General features: G+C 31.8%; 1 protein-coding gene across 1 annotated transcript in view; it reads left to right on the forward strand.

Annotated features, from left to right (window-relative positions):
• The first annotated feature begins 16,007 nt into the window (after positions 1-16,007).
• LOC118182209 (uncharacterized) overlaps positions 16,008-18,470 on the forward strand; it is a 598,191-nt gene continuing 595,728 nt past the window's right edge. Inside the window, exon 1 of the mRNA XM_085813841.1 lies at positions 16,008-16,140. Coding sequence (XP_085669967.1) covers positions 16,092-16,140 — 49 coding nt within the window. The 5' untranslated portion in view covers positions 16,008-16,091. The remainder of the gene's footprint in view (positions 16,141-18,470) is intronic.

Here is an 18,470-nt window from a genome sequence, read left to right on the forward strand (position 1 = left end):
GGAAAATTCTCTTCCACATACGACAGGCAGCCGCAACATATGCACCTTCCCACGGGGATGTCTTCTTCCAAAGACAAGCTGCAGGACATTTATTTAATCCTCATAATATCGTCTCAGTGCCATGATGTGTGTTGCTCACAGATGAATTAATAGGAAATATGTTTCTAGTCTTATGCGGGTTTTACGTGTTATACAACTGCTTTGATTATGTTAAAATACGAACAAAATGGGATAATAATTCTCCAATTTTTAAACGCCTTCAGTCTTTAACTACTGAATTAAACACAGTAAAAATTTTATTATTTTTGTTTTAAATATGTATATGCTCGTATTAGCATGTGCATTTCTTATTTGCTAAAGAGGAAGGAAGAAATATGACTGACTGAAATTAGGAAACTGAACGGCAAAGCATCAACATTTACATTTAAGTTTTTAACATTTTACACATATCAATTCTGACGCAGAAACGTCTTTACAGCTCTCAAACTTTGGGGATCTTTATGTTAGTTGCCTTATTTTTAGACTCCATGCTGTTTCAAATCACTGAACTTGATGTAGTCTCTGAATTAAATATAAAATACTGACCCATTTTAGAATTTCAGTCCTTTTTCAAAGTATTAATATTCGAGGAGATATAAAAGCTTATCTCCAAAACAGAGTAGTATTCTAATAATCTGTAATCTAATAGTTTAAATCTTTGCTTAGTTTTCAAATAATATATCGGTACTTTTCCGTTTCGCCGTCGCAAATCTCGCCAAGCAGACTTTATTGGCGACAACACACAGTATACACATAAAAAAATGTTAACAAATGTTAGTTCTAAGAAATTTTGATTTTGAAGGCATAAACATTTTAATATCTTTTAAAATTTTGTAAAATGAAAATAAATAAAGAGAATATTTTTTTTTTAAAAAAGACATTAATTTAAGAATTTTCTATGCTTTCATGGTACAACACCCTGATTCGCCGTTTCATATCACGTGACCCCGAGTGATCTCATTTCATGTAAACTACGCTACAAAAATCTAATTCTCTAAGTAATTATTTACATTCATTTCAAGATTTGATTTTGCCTTTCTATATATTTGCCTTCGAGTGAGTGGTATGATTGCATCTAAATTGACTTAATTACCGCGAATGGCCTTAGGGCATAAAATTGAACTATTTGGTAAACATTCTATGTAACTGTATGCCAGTATTGAAACAAACAATCAATCTGATAAGAAATGGCTGCGACTTTTGAAAATACGGCGTGAAAGGTTAACAGCGAGGATATTCCGTTTGGCATCGATTGTACCATTTTTGGCGACTTTATCGCTTGCGCCGGCAGAATAGAAAAGTACCAATATATCTAATTTATATAACTTAATACATATTTGTTATCCATGTTTATAATTTATTCATGCTGTAAATGTTCATACACTATTTGCGGTATTTTCGGACATAAAAGATATTTCTAACACTAAATGTTACTTTTCCGGAAAAAGATAATAGCCTGGTATTTATTTCATACATATTATTCACAAAATCGTTTAACAGCCAAATATTATGACTATTTTAATTTTATTTCACTTTTCTAACTTTTTATTACCCCATTTGATAGATAACAGTACTCCTCTCACATATGGTATCCCTGAGATAGCAGGTTGAATACTCTTCTGCAAATTCAAGAAGACTTTCCTGTCGACTTGTGTATACTGGTTAGACAAAATATTATATCTATTATCCAAATATCGTGTTGCTTCACTTCTGGGTTCACATCTGGTACATCATCACTTATTGGGAAAAAATCTTTCAATTAGCTAAACAAGTGAGAACGTAAATATTAAAACTATGGTGGTATATTTTTAATGCCAGAAGCAGTATTTTAGAATTTCTTCTTCTGCAAGGCTACGAAAATCAATAAATGTTCTGAAAATATGTATGAAATAGTACTAGTGAAAGCATATTTTCTATTTTCATTTTTGCTATTGGCATTCATCAGTCATTTATTGTCATAATTAAGTACTGTTTCTAGCTTTCAACTATTAATTTATTTCAAATACTTCAAAATTAAAATCTAAATTAAAGAATATTTTTAAAATGCATATTTATTTTTCATAGTCGTATTATATTACTGCCAGTAGCAATAATAAATACTATTAATTTAAATACTATTTTTGTTTCTTTTGTTTCACTTTAGATTCATTCCAAAATAAATTATGAAACGTGCATTATTTATATTCATTGCTTAAAAATTCATGGATTTCTAATAGTCTCATTTGTACTGTTTGCGGACATCTATAGGCCTAATGTTTAGTTAACGGAGCTGAGAACCCGATAATATTTTTTTTAGGACGTTAAAGTATATTCATACCAAGTAAGCAGCTGATATGTTCAACAAAGCAGAATCCTTTTTTTATATACATAAGATTCGCTTTTATAACCTGTGTAATATCCATTCTTCATTATGAGCTTACTTTAGCAGTTCCTGATAAAACATAATCAATCAAAATTAAAATAACCAATAAAGAAATCCGTTTTGAAAGAAATTATAAAAGATAGTCATATATGTAACTATATGTCAAGAGTATGAAACATATAAATATCCGAAGACTACAGAGTTACATTCAATTTAATGCAAGTGTTAATAGAAGGATGAACTTCCCACTATCCAGACAAAAGAGATTAATAGAGATGAATTACGCTTCTGCGTGAATAAGATTTAATGCGATTACTTAAGCGATACTCGTCGGCTTCAAATCACGTTACAAGTTTGAGATAGCTGCCAAAGCGATATAAATCACGTAAGATACTCTCTAGATTTCTCAAAAAAATAAAAGAAATTATATACGAAGTGCGTTTCCTTCTAGCCATCAGTATTTTACTAGAAGGATAAAATATTAAATTTAAATACATGCCTTTAACTATTGTGAAATATAACATTTGTGAATTGATTAAATCATTTTGTAGTAATATTATGTACAATTACGCATTAAAATATTTTTATTTAATTGATAGCCATAAGCCGTTTTTCAAATATCTATATTTTTGCGTCTGTAATTTTATTTATTTAATGTAGCTAATAATCAGCAAAGGTTGACCGTGTAAGAATCTGGCACTCATCTATTTCATTCGTTCAGCAGTCGTGTTTGTACTGGATTGGTTAGGTTAGGTTATTTGATTAAGGCAAAGCAACACAAGGGCTATCTGCCTATGGAGAAGGATGTCTTCATTTAAAGGGAAACTATCTCGTATATACGTTAGACATGAGGAAAAAACATGAAACCTATTCATGCTGCCAGCTCGTTTGACGGGATTCCATCCTAGGTTGAACTACCAATGTTTAGCGACTTTACCGCTGTGTCACAGTGGGCCTGTTTGTCTAAGATTGAAACAGCTGCTTGGCATGGAGAAGCTGCTTCTGAAAGAGCTGCTTTCCACAGTGTTCTGGATACTCGTTTTTCTAAGTACAGAAACCGATAGAAACCGATTAGATGTCAAATTATGTATAAGACCATCTTTTTCTCTAAACCTAAAAGTTCTAGTTAGGAAGAAAAAGCATCCCATTTTAGCATCCCACTTCCCATTTTATTCTTTTGCACTTTTGTATGCATTTTTGTTGCTTTCACGATAAAGGAAAACTATTTTAACATTAACATTTGTTTAATTTATCAGTAAGCCATAAATAATTTTTCTGGGTCACGAAAATTTTTTTTTGAAAATCCCTATACTAATCACTTTCCTCGACTGAGTCGCATGCAGTCAATATTTATTTCAGCACTACTCTGCTTTATAAATCTTCCTGAAATATTTCCCAACTTTGTTCTTTTAAGACAGTCTTGTTCAGGAGTTAGTAATACTCTGGTATATAATATGATAATTAACTATTTAATAATGAATCCATCTTATAGAGTGTTCCTATCTCTCTCTACCTTTGGCTAAATGATTAAACAATTTTCATCTTATTAGAATTAAAACCATTCTTTCACTCCGAGTGATCGTAAATATTTTGTACTTATTCCATTTTTTTGACTAATTAAAGAATCGTTTATCTTCAACTAATAAAAGTTTTAGATTTGCTACGGTGTCTAGAGGTATTTATTACACGTTTTACTAGTATGGTTAGATTGATAAATAGGACAAGAAGGAAATTTTTCCAAAAGAACCTGGGAATTAATTTTAGAAAACGTGTTAGTTTACGAATCATCCTTTGCATTATTGTACTGTCGGAAACTTACATTTCCAAGCTCTTTGACGTTAAACGTATCACAGAAAGGAGTTTAACTAGTAAATTAGCTTACTGGAGATTTTCCATTGTTGAATTTTATTTAATGATTTCTTTTGTAACCCACACCTAACCGTGTTCGGTCAAATTAGCAATATCTGGTAACCTCTTCTTATTTAGCAACCGCTTGGAAGATTTTAGGTATCCGTATATCCGTATACATTTTCAAGAAAATAGAAAATTTTTCCAAGCGATTTCGGTCATGCTCATCCAGTTTGACTCAGGTAAATATGTACTACTAAGAGTCTTATGTTAGTCGTTTTGTAGAGTCATTAGGTTAATTGGAAGCAGAAAAGATGAAAAATATGCAACCACCTTCGACGGGAATCGAACCACGGTCCTTTGGAATACCGGCCCAGCGTGCTACCGTTACACCACGAAGGCACGCTAGGGAAGTGGGAGAAATACCTTATATACTCCCCTTTTTAAAGAGCGACTAGGTTTTTAGGGGACCTAGTCGCCAAATCCTGGGTGCGGAGGATCATCATCCACAACCCTTTTAGTTCGAGCGCCACTTGTAGAGACATTAGAATTTTGTTGGAAGCAGAAAAGATGAAAAATTAACAACGCCTTCGCCGGGAATCGAACCACGGACCTCTGGAATACCGGCCCAGCGTGCTACCGTTACACAACGAAGGCACGATAGGGTTTTAGGGGAAATACCTTATAGTTTTAGATTCATATGTTTCTTAGTTTAATACAGAGTAATTTCAGCCTTGTTTGTGTGAGTGATTATGTAGTTTGTGATATTTATAATGTGTTAAGAGGAATGCGAGATCATCTTTTTTATCTATTTTTAGCAGTTTCCCTTAATTAATGAAATCCATTATTACGCCAAACTCAAAAATAGATCCATGTTCTCCTCTTCATCTGGATTTTTAGATCTTGAAGAGTCTGTAGGCAGTGTACGAAATAAGGGAGAATTTTGAATTCCCAGCACTAGAAAAGGAGAGAAAATAAAAATCTATACCGAAATCATTGCTGTCAGCTGGGAAGAAGCTGCAGGGACAGTGAGGCAGACAGGTAATATAATGGAATATACGAGTGTGCTGCAACCTCCTGGTTGATAATAATCGGCCTCATGGTTAACGCAGCACATCCAACACAAACAAACAAAAAGTAAAATGAAGACAGGTATAAAGTACACCATTAAAAGCACACGCTGGATTGGCATCATTTGCTGTTTTCGACATGAAGGACACTGCTACCATAGAAAGTGCTATTAGTAGGATATCGAAAACGTCTGCAGTTGTAGATGATTTGATGAATATGAATGCGCAAAGAAAGTTAATAATTTTAATACAATGTTTTTTTTTTTTTTTTTTTTTTTTTTTTTTTTGAGGATAAAAAGAATTTGCAAATTTTTAGCATTCATTGGTGTAGAAATTTAGAAATTTAAATACCTTAATATTCATTAACCCAAAATATTACAGCTGAATATATATATTATTTTTATTTTTATAATTTGATTGCTGTATATAATTTATTTTAGGTTAATATGTATAATTCGTGTTGGGGAAGTTTCTAAATTATTTTGGTTTTCTAAAAAATTTTTTTTCTACACTTAATTGACTTTTAACTTATTTAATTAATTTTAACTCTAGTCTTTTACTTGCTATTTTCTCAAAATTCCAGTTTAATTTTTTTTTTTTTTTTTGTTTTGGTAATTTATAACATTTGATTTTACTTTTGGTTTTGAATTTTACTTTTACCCTTGCCTATATGGATGACAAAACACAAATTGAGTAATTGAAGAGTTAGTTTTGGAGGCAACTTCCCCTTGATAAGTCTGTCTCCTGCCTGCTCAACAATTATTCACTTATGCAATTTTTAGGAATAATAATTTAATTTTTTTAATAATACATTTTTCATAGGTTTAGATAAGTGCAATTAATTTAAATATGCTCTTAGAATTTAAATGATATTATAAATTAATTCGCAGCAATAATAATTTTTACTTTTTTCTTTGCAAAAATTTCTTAATTTATTTCTTTCTTATTAAAATTAAGATTTTAATTTTATTTTGCTTTCTACGAAAACAGAATATTTGTTAAATATATATATTATTTGTTTCTATGTACAGCATTCCATAAATGATATTTTCTCTTTTTTAAGGATAAAATGTATTTGCCGATTTTGAGCACACATTGATGTAGAAATGTTAATACATGATAATTCATTAACCCAAAGTAATGCAACTGAATATGTATATATATAAACACTGTTAATTTCTTTCTTTCTCTCTCTCTCTCTCTCTATATATATATATATATAAACTAAACTCAGTGGCGCAACAGCCCTAGTGGGCAAGGCCAGCAGTGCCCCGAAATATGCTTTCTTGATCGTGGTCCCCGGGGTTCGTCAGCATCCTGCGAAAAGCTAAACAAGTGGTCAGCTTGGTCGCAGGGCATTACTCCCAGTGATTAGTCTCCAAGCGAACTTAGTACACATTTTATCGACCTAAGGGTTGGAAATCAAGAGATGAAAGGCTGACTCGACCTTGCCCAGCCCGGGGGAACTCCGGATTTTTCGGCGAAAAGGTAATTCAAGACAAGAGTTCTCTGTTTTTAGGATTAAATATAGAAAACAGAGACGAAACTATGAAAGGAATAAGTTAAGGAAGGTAAATTAACGATGCTAGATTTATAGAAATACGGCACATTGAAGCTATAATTCTAAAAATTTCAGCGGATACCCAAAATCAATGATTTTTAAGGAGAATAATTCTTTTTAATTTAAGGAATTACGTAGACAGAAGTTTTAACAAGCATTAGAAACAGAAATAAATTTTAATTTACTTAAAAATGTTAAAGTTTTAAGGTCATGACGGCAATTAAAATTGAGATTCCGATAATTTGACATTAGATAAAAGAATTAATCTTTAAAAACATTTTAAGAACAAAATGAAAACGAATTAAAATTAAGATGCGCGACACTGACCTTGGCGTATATAATGTAATGAGAGTAAAAATTCATTTGGAATCATTTGGTCTCTCAATCTGCAGAAATGTAACGAAGAAAGTTCCCTTGTCAGTAGCGAATACCAGCCAATTTTTCTTAGAATGATTTCTGCGATGGCGTCCCCTTTACGCAGATAGCGCTCGTACGCTTTGTCGTTCATTGTCAAGATAATCTACACTCCGCTTATTCTCTGTATATCGTAATCTCATGGTGTATATTAGGGACTCTATATGAAAAGAGAAATAAGCGGGTTACTCTGAAAAGTCTAGTTTAGCTTTTAGCTAGTTATTAACACAAAAGGCGTTAGCCCAGAAGGGTGTTAATTTCGTTTTGGCATTTTGCATAGAAAATTTTAAATGTCCATTTCATTTTTCTAATTGTTGCCACCAAATATTATCGCCCTGTGTTATATTTAAAGAAATTAAATAATGAAAAATCTGCATAAATGTATGTATGTTTCTCGCATTGTGATGAAAAACAGTACCTAGAGCCATCAAATTATGAATAACGTAATCCTCCACCGAATGTAGGCATCTGGAAGTCCTAATTTGGAATTTGTTTTATTATCGATTTCATATTTTGTAGCACTTTAACGAATTTGTGATTAACAAACTCAACGATTTCAAAGCGCGCAATGGCAACACCGAGCAGAAAAATAAAATTAAAAAAATATGAAAAGTTTCAGATTTTAAATTACGTCCAAAAGTGCGTTTTTTTAACATCTGTATGTTACCTTTATTTATTAAATATCGTGTTCTTTGCACTTAAACGACAAAATTCAGTTCAATAGCAATGTCGCAAAAATTTTAAAATGAGCATATCTTTAGAATTTCCGATACACAGTTCCGTGCACTGGGGATAAAAAGGTATTTTTCTCCTCGTAGTGTGTTGCCATTGCTCGCTTTGAAATCGTTGAGTTTGTTACTTAAAAATTCGTTAAAATTTTACAAAATATGAAATCGATAATAAAACAAATTCCAAATTTCAAAATTGGTCTTCCACATGCCCATATTCGTAGCATGATTACGTCATTCAAAATTCGATGGTACTATGTACCGTTGTTTCATCACAATGCGAGAAATATACATACATTTATACATATTTTTCATTATTTAATTCTTTAAGTATAATGCAGGACTCTAACATTTGGTGGCAACAGTTTGAAAAGTGATTCGACGCTTATACTAATTCAACGCGAAATTGCAAAACGAAAACAATAATCCCTTTGGGGAAAAAAAAAAAAAAATCTCTCTAGCGCGCGAGACTGTGCATCGTAAATGCTAGATATGCTCGTTTTAAAATTACTTTGCGATATTGCTGTTGAATTGAATTTTATGTTTCAAGTGCGAAGAACTTGGTATTTAATAAATAAAGGTAACACACAAAACGGTAAAAAGAAAGCCCCTTTGAGCGTTATGTAATATCTGAAAGCTTTCAGATTTTTCTTTTTTTATGTTAATTTCCTTTCCTTTCATCCTCGTTTCTCAATTTCCTGCCAGGATATAAATTTTTAGCTCGCGCGTATTCAAATTAGGTAGCAAGGAGATAGTATTTAAAGGAAGCTTTTAGAGCATAGAATCAGAGCGTGTTCAGCCGCCTGAAGGTCACTTTGCTAATTTTATTCTCTTGAGAGAAGTTTTCTACGGCGGTGCTTTATTCTCGCAATTAGGCTTGTCACATAGACCATAAGTTAGAACCAACTTGAGCTTTACTCTATTTGTGTAGATTTTAGGCTAGCTTATTTTCACTTTGTTAAGTCGAATTCATAACCTTTGATTTAAGTCATAATTGCTGGCTTCTGTAAGCATCAGTGATGGCTTATGTTAACTTTTACTTGAGTTAAATAAATAAATTTGTCCTTTACACCATCTTACAATCGTCTTGCTACTTTACAAGACATGGTATAATTAAGTCCTAAGACGTTTCGTACAGTTTATGCTACCCAAAGAATAGGAGACCTTTTATCCTTATAGCATGGTAGCAGAAATAGGAACTAATGTCGATATTTTACATCAAGATGTATTTAGCGCCTTGAAAACACTTTTGAATATGGCTTAATACTTGATTGACAGACTGCTAACTGAGAGAAAATATCAAAGTGTAGAAATCACTGTGATATTATAAATATTTTGTATATGAGCACATAGTCTAAGTAGCTGATGCAAGATACGCGTCCCCAGACTTATATATTTCAGAGAAAATTTGTTATTATTTAAATTTTAAGAATAATGATTTTTAACTCCTACACCAAATAAATACCAATATTTGGCATGCATCACAACGAAGCATGCTTTCTCGGTTAGCTCGAGAGAATTTCACAGTGCCTTCTAGAATGAAATATGACATTAAAGGCGTAGTAGAAATTCATGGAAATTTTCATTGAGATATACTGATTTGCTTCAAATAATCACTGACTGAAACAAATGTCTTACTACTACTCTCGTGGACTATGCAGGTAAAATGTGTCAGTAAGAAAACTCAGCCCAAGATTCAGTCCCCGAGCTGTGAGCATAAATTATTGTTACATTAAGCTTTGTGAAGAGACTTAATAACAAACAATCTTGGAATGAATTAAAATTTTGACTCCCGGCACAGAATTAAATTCTGATGAAATGCGAGAGACAAATTATTAATACACGAAATTAAAGACGTCTCTTAAAATTCATTCAGTGATTTTGCTTGCTCGAAAGTAACGTAAGACCTTAGATAAACCAAGCCATCCAACCAGTAAACAATATCCTCAGTATCTTTCTTCTGCTGAGTTATCTAGGGAAGCTTATGGAGAAAATATAAGATAATGATATTATTAGATCTCCTTCTACATATTTGGTAACAGCTATCATCTTAGTTTGATAGAAGGATTTACTTCTTATTATGATAATAAAGGGTAAATGTCCCTTTTGTTTTAGAAATACCACTAGCCGACATGTATAGTCAATGAGGGAGCGATGATGCATTTTATGTAATATTTGTGTTTATTTATTCGTATTTATGTTAAATTAGTTTTTTATGTATTTTGCATTATTGTCTATTAAGTTTCGTTTAATTCCTAATTCATTTAATGCATTTTATATTCATTTTACGTTTATTTATTGAGTACACCAACTTTCTAATTAACTAGTGAGGATGTCTTAGTTAATCCAAAATCACTGTTAATCCAACAGCAGCTTAAACAAATAGAATAATCCATAATATAGTGAACACTAAAAGATTTTTTCTAAACAATGATACAGTTCAAAATAGAAAAAAAAGAAAAAAAAAGAAAAAAACGATGTTTTTTTCATATTACTTTTGTATTTCGGTAGGAGTTAATGAGAAACAGAAATGACTGTATATTTAATTTATTTCTGGAAGTTACGTTTTCTTTTTGCCAGATGAACTTTGTGTGCAATGGATTTTAAACGTACAGCTAAGGCGTACTGAGTACGCAGTCCTCTATCTAGCACAGTTGCTAAAAGAAACATAAGCCATTACATCTATAAAATTCTTAATTCATAAGTAAACGCATTTTACTCATAATATATAATCATAATAATCCATAATATAGTGAACACTAAAAGATTGTTTCTAAACAATGATACAGTTCAAAATAGAAAAAAAAAGGAAAAAAACGATGTCTTGTTCATATTACTTTTGTATTTCGGTAGGAGTTAATGAGAAACAGAAATGACTGTATATTTAATTTATTTCTGGAAGTTACGTTTTCTTTTTGCCAGATGAACTTTGCGTGCAATGGATTTTAAACGTACAGCTAAGGCGTACTGAGTACGCAGTCCTCTATCTAGCACAGTTGCTAAAAGAAAAATAAGCCATTACATCTATAAAATTCTTAATTCATAAGTAAACGCATTTTACTTATCTTAAAGAGAACGAAATAAATCAGCAGACTTCATATTCATTTAAAATTAAAATGTTTAACAAAGTCAGCACTCTAATTATCAACAAACTTACCTGTTAGGCGTTATTTTTCGCTGCAGGATTATTATTCAAACATGGGAGGTTAGAATGGCGGAAAACCTATATACTTATATAAGAAATTTTATTTCACTCTGATGGTTTGCGTCAGTAATCTTCCGTTGTTTTTGCACAAATCTTGCTTATTTATATACAAGGCCCGGTTAATGGGTCTCCAGTTGATCAGGACTTTATTATATTTTATATAATCAGTAACGGTATTAATTGTGAACCATTTTTTATTTACATTAATTTGCTGCTTCTATGACTTCCTAGAACTTGTAATTTGTTTAATTGACACTGGAATTATGAAACTAATTTAGGCAGAGTCGAAGATATAAGCTGTTAACGCCTATTGATCTTCGGCCATAAGTTTTACCTCCAAGCTGTCGACATTTGGCTAATTTCCACTAATTCGACGACACCTTGGAAGATTTCGAAAGAAAAGAAAACGTTTTAATGCCTCTCCACTAGTGCCATTCACAATTTCTTGGCTAAGATGTGAGTAAAAAGCTGTAAGAGATATTTGTCTTCTGTCAAGAAAAGTGAGTATTATCTCCCCTTTATGTCAATTTTTTTTATGTTTAGCTACTTTTCTTCACCTGCAAAAACTCTCATTTGCTTCACTCATTCCCCTTCCTTTTTATTTTTTATTTGGTCGTATTATTCAAGGAGATCTTGACAAAACCATAACACGCAATAATAATCACATTATTATAGTGTTAGTGATGTAATTATAGTGATAGTGATTGATAGTGATGTAAATATGATAAGCAGGAATTGGAATAGATGATAAATATCTTGTTTTTATTTTCCTTAATTTATTTCATACAGAATATCCAAAATAAACTCACTTATGTAACAAAAGGTATTTTGAGAAACCTGCGTTTTATCTCTGTTTTTCTGAAAACATTTCCTTGTCCAAGTCAGTGGCTACTCAACCAGCAACCCTCGGACAGCATATGTGCCTCAAGGCCCATATCGGTGGCAAGCAATAACATTATTAAATATTACTATTATTATTGGACTTATTGGAGTACGGACTTCGTGGTGTTTTATACATTCGTATGCTTTTCTGATATCGTCAGTGTAACGATAGATGTTCAATATGTGCAGACATCAGATAGCGTATAAGCATTACTCCTTTACTCCTCATGAGTTTTTACATTGATTCCTTTCTGCCTATAAAAATTATGTTTATAACCGAATAAATATAATTATGCTCTCACAACTTCAGCAAACAATTGTGAATTGGCTTACCTATGTACGGAAGTAACTACTTGATCTTGTTCTTAAGGTACTTTTCCCTTCCTTTCAGCATGTCTTCGCGGTGTAACGATTAGCAGATTCGGGGCTTATTCGAGAGGTCCAGGTTCGAGTCCTGGTGAAAGCATTGCTCAGTTTTCACATCTTCTGTTTAAAATAACCTAATGACTCTACAGTGGCGGATGACGATTCTTCACCCCCGAGATTTCTCGACTGGGTACCTTACTCCACAGTTGCTCTTTAAAACAGTGTGTATATCCGTTCTCATTCGTTTCAGCATGCCCTGGTGGAGTAACGGTTAGAACACTCGGCGTGTATTCGAGAGGTCCAGGTGCGAGTCCCGGCGAGGGCATTGTTCATTTTTCACATCTCCTGCTTAAAATAACCTAATGACTCTACAACAGTTTCTTCTTTTCCTATTACTGCTGCTGCTACGACTACTACTACTACTAATAATAATAATAATAGCAGCCGTTGTAACAATAAAGCCAAAATAATTGAAGTAACTTTTCCAGAACTAAGGCTACTTTTATTTGCGTTTATTTTGTCTAGGGATATTTTGAAAAAACAATGTATGAGAATTATTTTTATTGAGAAGAACATTTCTAAAGGTGATAAGAGAATGATTTTTCTTTAATAAAGCTTTCAAAAGTTATTTTGTTTCGTTACTCGATGACACAAACAACACCTGGCGGATCTATGAGATGTTTTTGTGTAAATGGACGATTAATTCGTTTAGAACAATGGCCATTAAGCAATGCAAATTTCAGTTTTTATCACAAGAAATATTCAAAAGCTTATGCATACAACCCTACTTATACATGTTTAAAATGAATCATCAGTAATCATAAAAATATTACACTTGTTTCACAACTTTCTTGCACCAAACTAATACAATACGCAAACAGTATAAATATTATTTAAATAATAACAGCATTTAGGCAATAAAAGATTAAATAAGGATTTTAAATCATTATGTGATTAAAATGTGACAAGAGTTGGAAAAAAACATTTGCAACACTTGAAAGACACAAACGATGTTGTAAGATTTAAGGGCTCCATGGCAAATTAACTATAAGAACTGAACAAGCATATTTAGATTTTGTTTCGGACACTTAAATTCGTGATGCTAGGAAATGGGGTCTGTAATACAAGTAATGACTGTAAGAAAGGGAAAGCAGGCACGCTAAAGCTAACGGACCAAAAATTATATGTAGACCGGACTTAAGAATTTTCCGCGCAATAGGCAATCAAATCAAACAACCATATTATAACTTTAGTTAGATTATTTAAATGTAATACAATATTTTTAGCAATCGTAATTTGCTATAATACAAACTTTTATAAATCTATATGCCCGTCGTAGGAAGTAGTCGTCAGCTATGCCAAATTACTAAAGTTATTCTTGAACAGTGTTGTTTTCCATAAACAGAAATTCAATAATTATGAGGCCCACAAGCGGCCGAGCGGTAAAGTCACTGAACACTGGTAGTTTCGGTCCGAGGTTCGAATCCCGAGAACTGGCTGGCTGCATGGGTATGTTCGTGGTTTTCCCCATGTGTAACGTTTATACGAGCCAGTTTCCCTTAGAAAGTCCTCCACGAAGGCATCCTCCCCTTAGGCAAATAGCCCTAGTGTGCTTTGCCGTAATTAAATAAACCAAATCAAACCAACAATTATTATGAGAATTAAACAGATATTCAAACACGTTTTTAGGAGTTTCAAAGAGAAAAAAAAAAAAAAAAAAAAAAATTGATTTGCTACGTCTGCTGTTTTCCAACATTTAAAAACGTTGCAAGGCGATCCTTACCTTAGAATATCAATTTTGTTAATATAATACATGTGGATGTAGGAAATAAATTCTTTTGTAGTTTCTGGCAACTCGCGAAATGGGATCTTATAAGCTATCTAACTATACTGCTATCTTTACAGTATTAATGACATCAGACTGATGCTGTTGAGTGTAATTTTTTTATGTCAAAAGACGTTGTATATTTTACAAATTTTCATTGATAATTCCCTTTCAATGTTTTTCATTTTTCTTATAATCATCTCCTATTCAATTCTTGTAGTTTTTCCCTAACAACACCCTAAGCAATTTTTCAGTAACGCAAAAGCAAGACTAGCATGTTGTAACTCCCCAGATTGTTGCTTCGCTGAAGATAGTAGTTGATTTATAAATAGACACTTGAGAAATTGTTTCTGAAACTAATCATTTTTTTAGTTTACTGAAGCTTCGTTCGAATGTTAACAACTGAACATTCGTTTATTTGATCGCGTCTTAACGGTTTTAAATAATCTCCCATCTTGTAATATTTCTGCCAAATGAATCTTCATTCTCAAACACAGATTTTTAAGTTATATATTCCTATTATAATTCAAAAGAGTTTCAACGTGTTTTGAAATCCGGTTTAACTTCAAGATTAGAAGAAGATTTTGAAATATCCTGGCGCTTTAAACTGAGGGCTGCGTTTTCCTGGCCTAAATTTTAACTGTAAGACATTTTAAGAGTTAATTGTTTTACATATTTTTAGAGTATTTTTGCATTTTAAAAATTTTGCAGACAATTTGTTCTGAAAAATGATGATGTCCGCGTTAAGGCATCGACACTCTTGGAAACAGTAACCTAAAATTGGCACAAGAATTGCACAGAAGAATTTAGAATGATTAATGTGATAGTTAGAATATTAGGTTGAAAAAAAGAGGTAGGACTCGGGACTGGTATTCCACGCCTTGAATAAGAATGCACTGGAAGCTACATCGCTAACCAGAGTGTCGTTGTGCCTAAAAATTATATAAACTTCTTAAATTCGAACTCAAAAGACAAATTACATAATGTTTGATCTTCACTAGATGTATCGAGCTCATTTTTCAAAACTGCTACGATGCTTATGATAAAAATAGCGCTTTATCTATTTTGCTTAAGTTCCAACGATATTGAAATGAACGAACTTTTAATTTTTATTTCTGCTATTTATTACATTGAACTACGTTTTCATTATTTTAAACCGGAAAAAGTTCTTTTCCTCAGGTATTTAACATTTAAAATGTTATTGAAAGTACATAACCTTTAAATTTCTAATTTAATTTAAAAATAAATAGAAAATATTTGTTAATTATCATGCAGAAATGCCTAAGTCTTAGATGACAGAAATCGCCTATTCCAAAATAAGCAAAAAATTATGAGACACTTATTTCAGAAATCCAAAGCATATCTTGCAATAAATATGTCATTTTTATATTGAAACGGATCTTAACTGGCAGTAAAATAAAAATAGAGATTCTAGATGAACTAGAAGAAGAAGGACAGTAAAACGGACGCTTCTCCGTCACGTTTTGGAAATGGATTCAAAATGCAAGGAAACAACGTTTAGTCACGATTTGCTGTTCAAAGAACGCTCATTCAAAATCCCCGCATCTCCGGTATAGTTTGGCAACATATTGGGAGAACTATGTGGGAAAGCTCGCCGTAAGTTTTTAGAGGACCGGTAGGGGCGCGACGGGCAGCGGCGCCGATATCGTCAGCAAAGAGAGAGTTAGTTCTCAGTAGAGAGCCAGAAGCTCTCGTTGGCTGCGACTGGTGTTTTGGCTCTTTTCATCTTTCCCATAGCTTCTTGGTCGGAATACTTCGCGCGAGACTGACATGTGCTGGTCTTCGTATTCTCTCTTCTTGCTGGTACTCTACGCCAAAGGTAGGTGCCATTTTATATACGGTACCACCTAGGACAAACATGTGTGCATATTTTTTTCTGAAGGAGTAAATTTACTTTCTTTTACTGAAATTTTTCACCACATTAAGAATCAGAAATGTATTCTGTTCTATATTTATACATATTCCCAGCCGTACAGCAGCTTAAGTTTTTAATTCTTCACTTACAGTGCATGATCTCGGAAAATATATTCTTATTTCAAAATATTTCTGTGTGTTATGACGACAATATTTGTGTCAGTTCTTCGTTAAATAAGTAAAACTAAACTATAAAATTGATCAAAACTAGCTAAAATTAACGTTCAAATAAATTTTATCAGACACTTCAACCTTTGCCCTTTCATTTTTTTTAATGTATCTCTTTTTTTTTTTTTTTTTTCTTGTAAACATTTATTTATATTTAGATGTTAAAAAGAAAATTTCCCTTTCAAGCATTTGAGCAAGAAAGATATTTCCAAAATTATAAATTGTTTTGGAAACATTTTAATACATATATTTAGTTTTTTCCGTAGTTGGTAAAAATGTGCTGTCTAGAAATAATATGCATAAATCTATCTGCATATGGATCTCTCTTCTTCAGAATATTTGCATTAATTTATCCACAGGTAAAAATTGCAAATGCAAATTAACGTTATGAAGATACTTTACAGACCTATTCAAACCACTCCTATTCTTAATTTAAAAGCATTATTCTCTTTTATTATCAAATGAAAATAATAATTGTGCAATTTAGATTGTGCAGTTAGGGGACTTTAACAACATATATTTGAGTTTTTATCCAAATCGTGGAATTGTTCCACAAATATATATTTTCCTCAAATATTCTTCAAAATAGCTTTGTTTTAATGATTTATGTACAAAAGAGATGTCCAGAGTAATTTATAATAATTATAATCCCACTTGAAGTATAAGTATACCGATTTAAATGCTCTGTAAGCTTCCGAATTAAACGCAAGGAATACTGCAGTTATATAACTTCTTTCGCATGATTTTAGAATCTGGTACATTTATATTTTACACATAATTCTTAAGTCTACACATAATTTATTTATATCTCCAAATATTTTTTCTCAGAATACACTTTACAAAAAATCGTAATTTGATCTCTTCTCTATATGCTTCGTTTCTGCATGTAAGAGAGTTTACGAAAATTATTGAACGTACTCCTTGAAACGAATCTGAAATCTTGAGTAAAAATACAGCGCAGTCCAATTTTAAGAAACATATACTTGTTTTTTTGACTGTTTCGGAGTTCGAAGATTTCTAATGTTACGCCAACTACAGACGCAACATAGTATTTTCGCCGAATACTTATTCTGAAACATGAATTCAAAAATATTTCTAAAGTTATTATCTTCAAAATAAAATGAAATTTGGCATAACGTTTCATCTGTTCTCATATGTCTGACGTTATCTATTCAGTCGCGCAGAGAAAGTTATTTTTAATAATTTAGAAAATGTAATTTCGTCTTTTATAAATTCCGCCTATTTACCCTCGTCAAAAATATCCGTATGCGGCGTACGTATAATTTAATGCATGTTGAAGGAAAATTTATTTCTTTAATTTTCCCTGTTATGCAAATAATTTATTTTGTATGAGTTTGCAAAATGGATCACGATTGCTTTGACATATTATTCATCTACATATGGAAATGGAACTCTAAGTTTCTTCTTTAGAGTTTTATCTGTAATTAAGAAAATACAAATAAAATTATGTTTTAGTATGGATGGACTTAAATTTGTGAAAAAAGTTAATGAGAATTGAATGAGAAAGGCTAATGAAAATTTTGCTGAATTAGGCCGTTATTTGTTTAAATATAGTTTTGGAGCACTTTGTTAAATTTAGAATTTTTAAACATTATAGTTTTAAAATTTTCATAATATATTTCTTACTTTTCCGTCAGAAAAATTAATTATAAACTTGAATAACTCAGGAATTTTTTAATTTTTTAATTGGTGGATCGCATTAAAAATTTTAGAATATTTAAATACATGTAAGCTAATTTAGTTATTAAATGGAATTAACTATTAATTGTTTGCTTAATATAAATTTTTAAAAGCATTATTATAAGAAACGCAAATCAAAATTTCGGAAACATTCATAATTAATTCTATGACTTCGTTTGCCTGGCATACCATACTTAACATATACCTATTTTTAGTTTTATTTTCACATTCATTATACATATATGTTAGAAAGAATTCAAAATGTTATAAAGTTACAGAAATGGGAAAACAGGAAATTAGGGCACATTTAACAAGCGGTTTTTGCCTGCTATAAAGTATCAGACGAAAGTATCTAAGGATTGCAGT

Source organism: Stegodyphus dumicola, chromosome 3, assembly GCF_044657685.1.
Source record: "Stegodyphus dumicola isolate Sdum_Otavi_A_Nest chromosome 3, ASM4465768v1".
NCBI lineage: Eukaryota > Metazoa > Arthropoda > Arachnida > Araneae > Eresidae > Stegodyphus > Stegodyphus dumicola.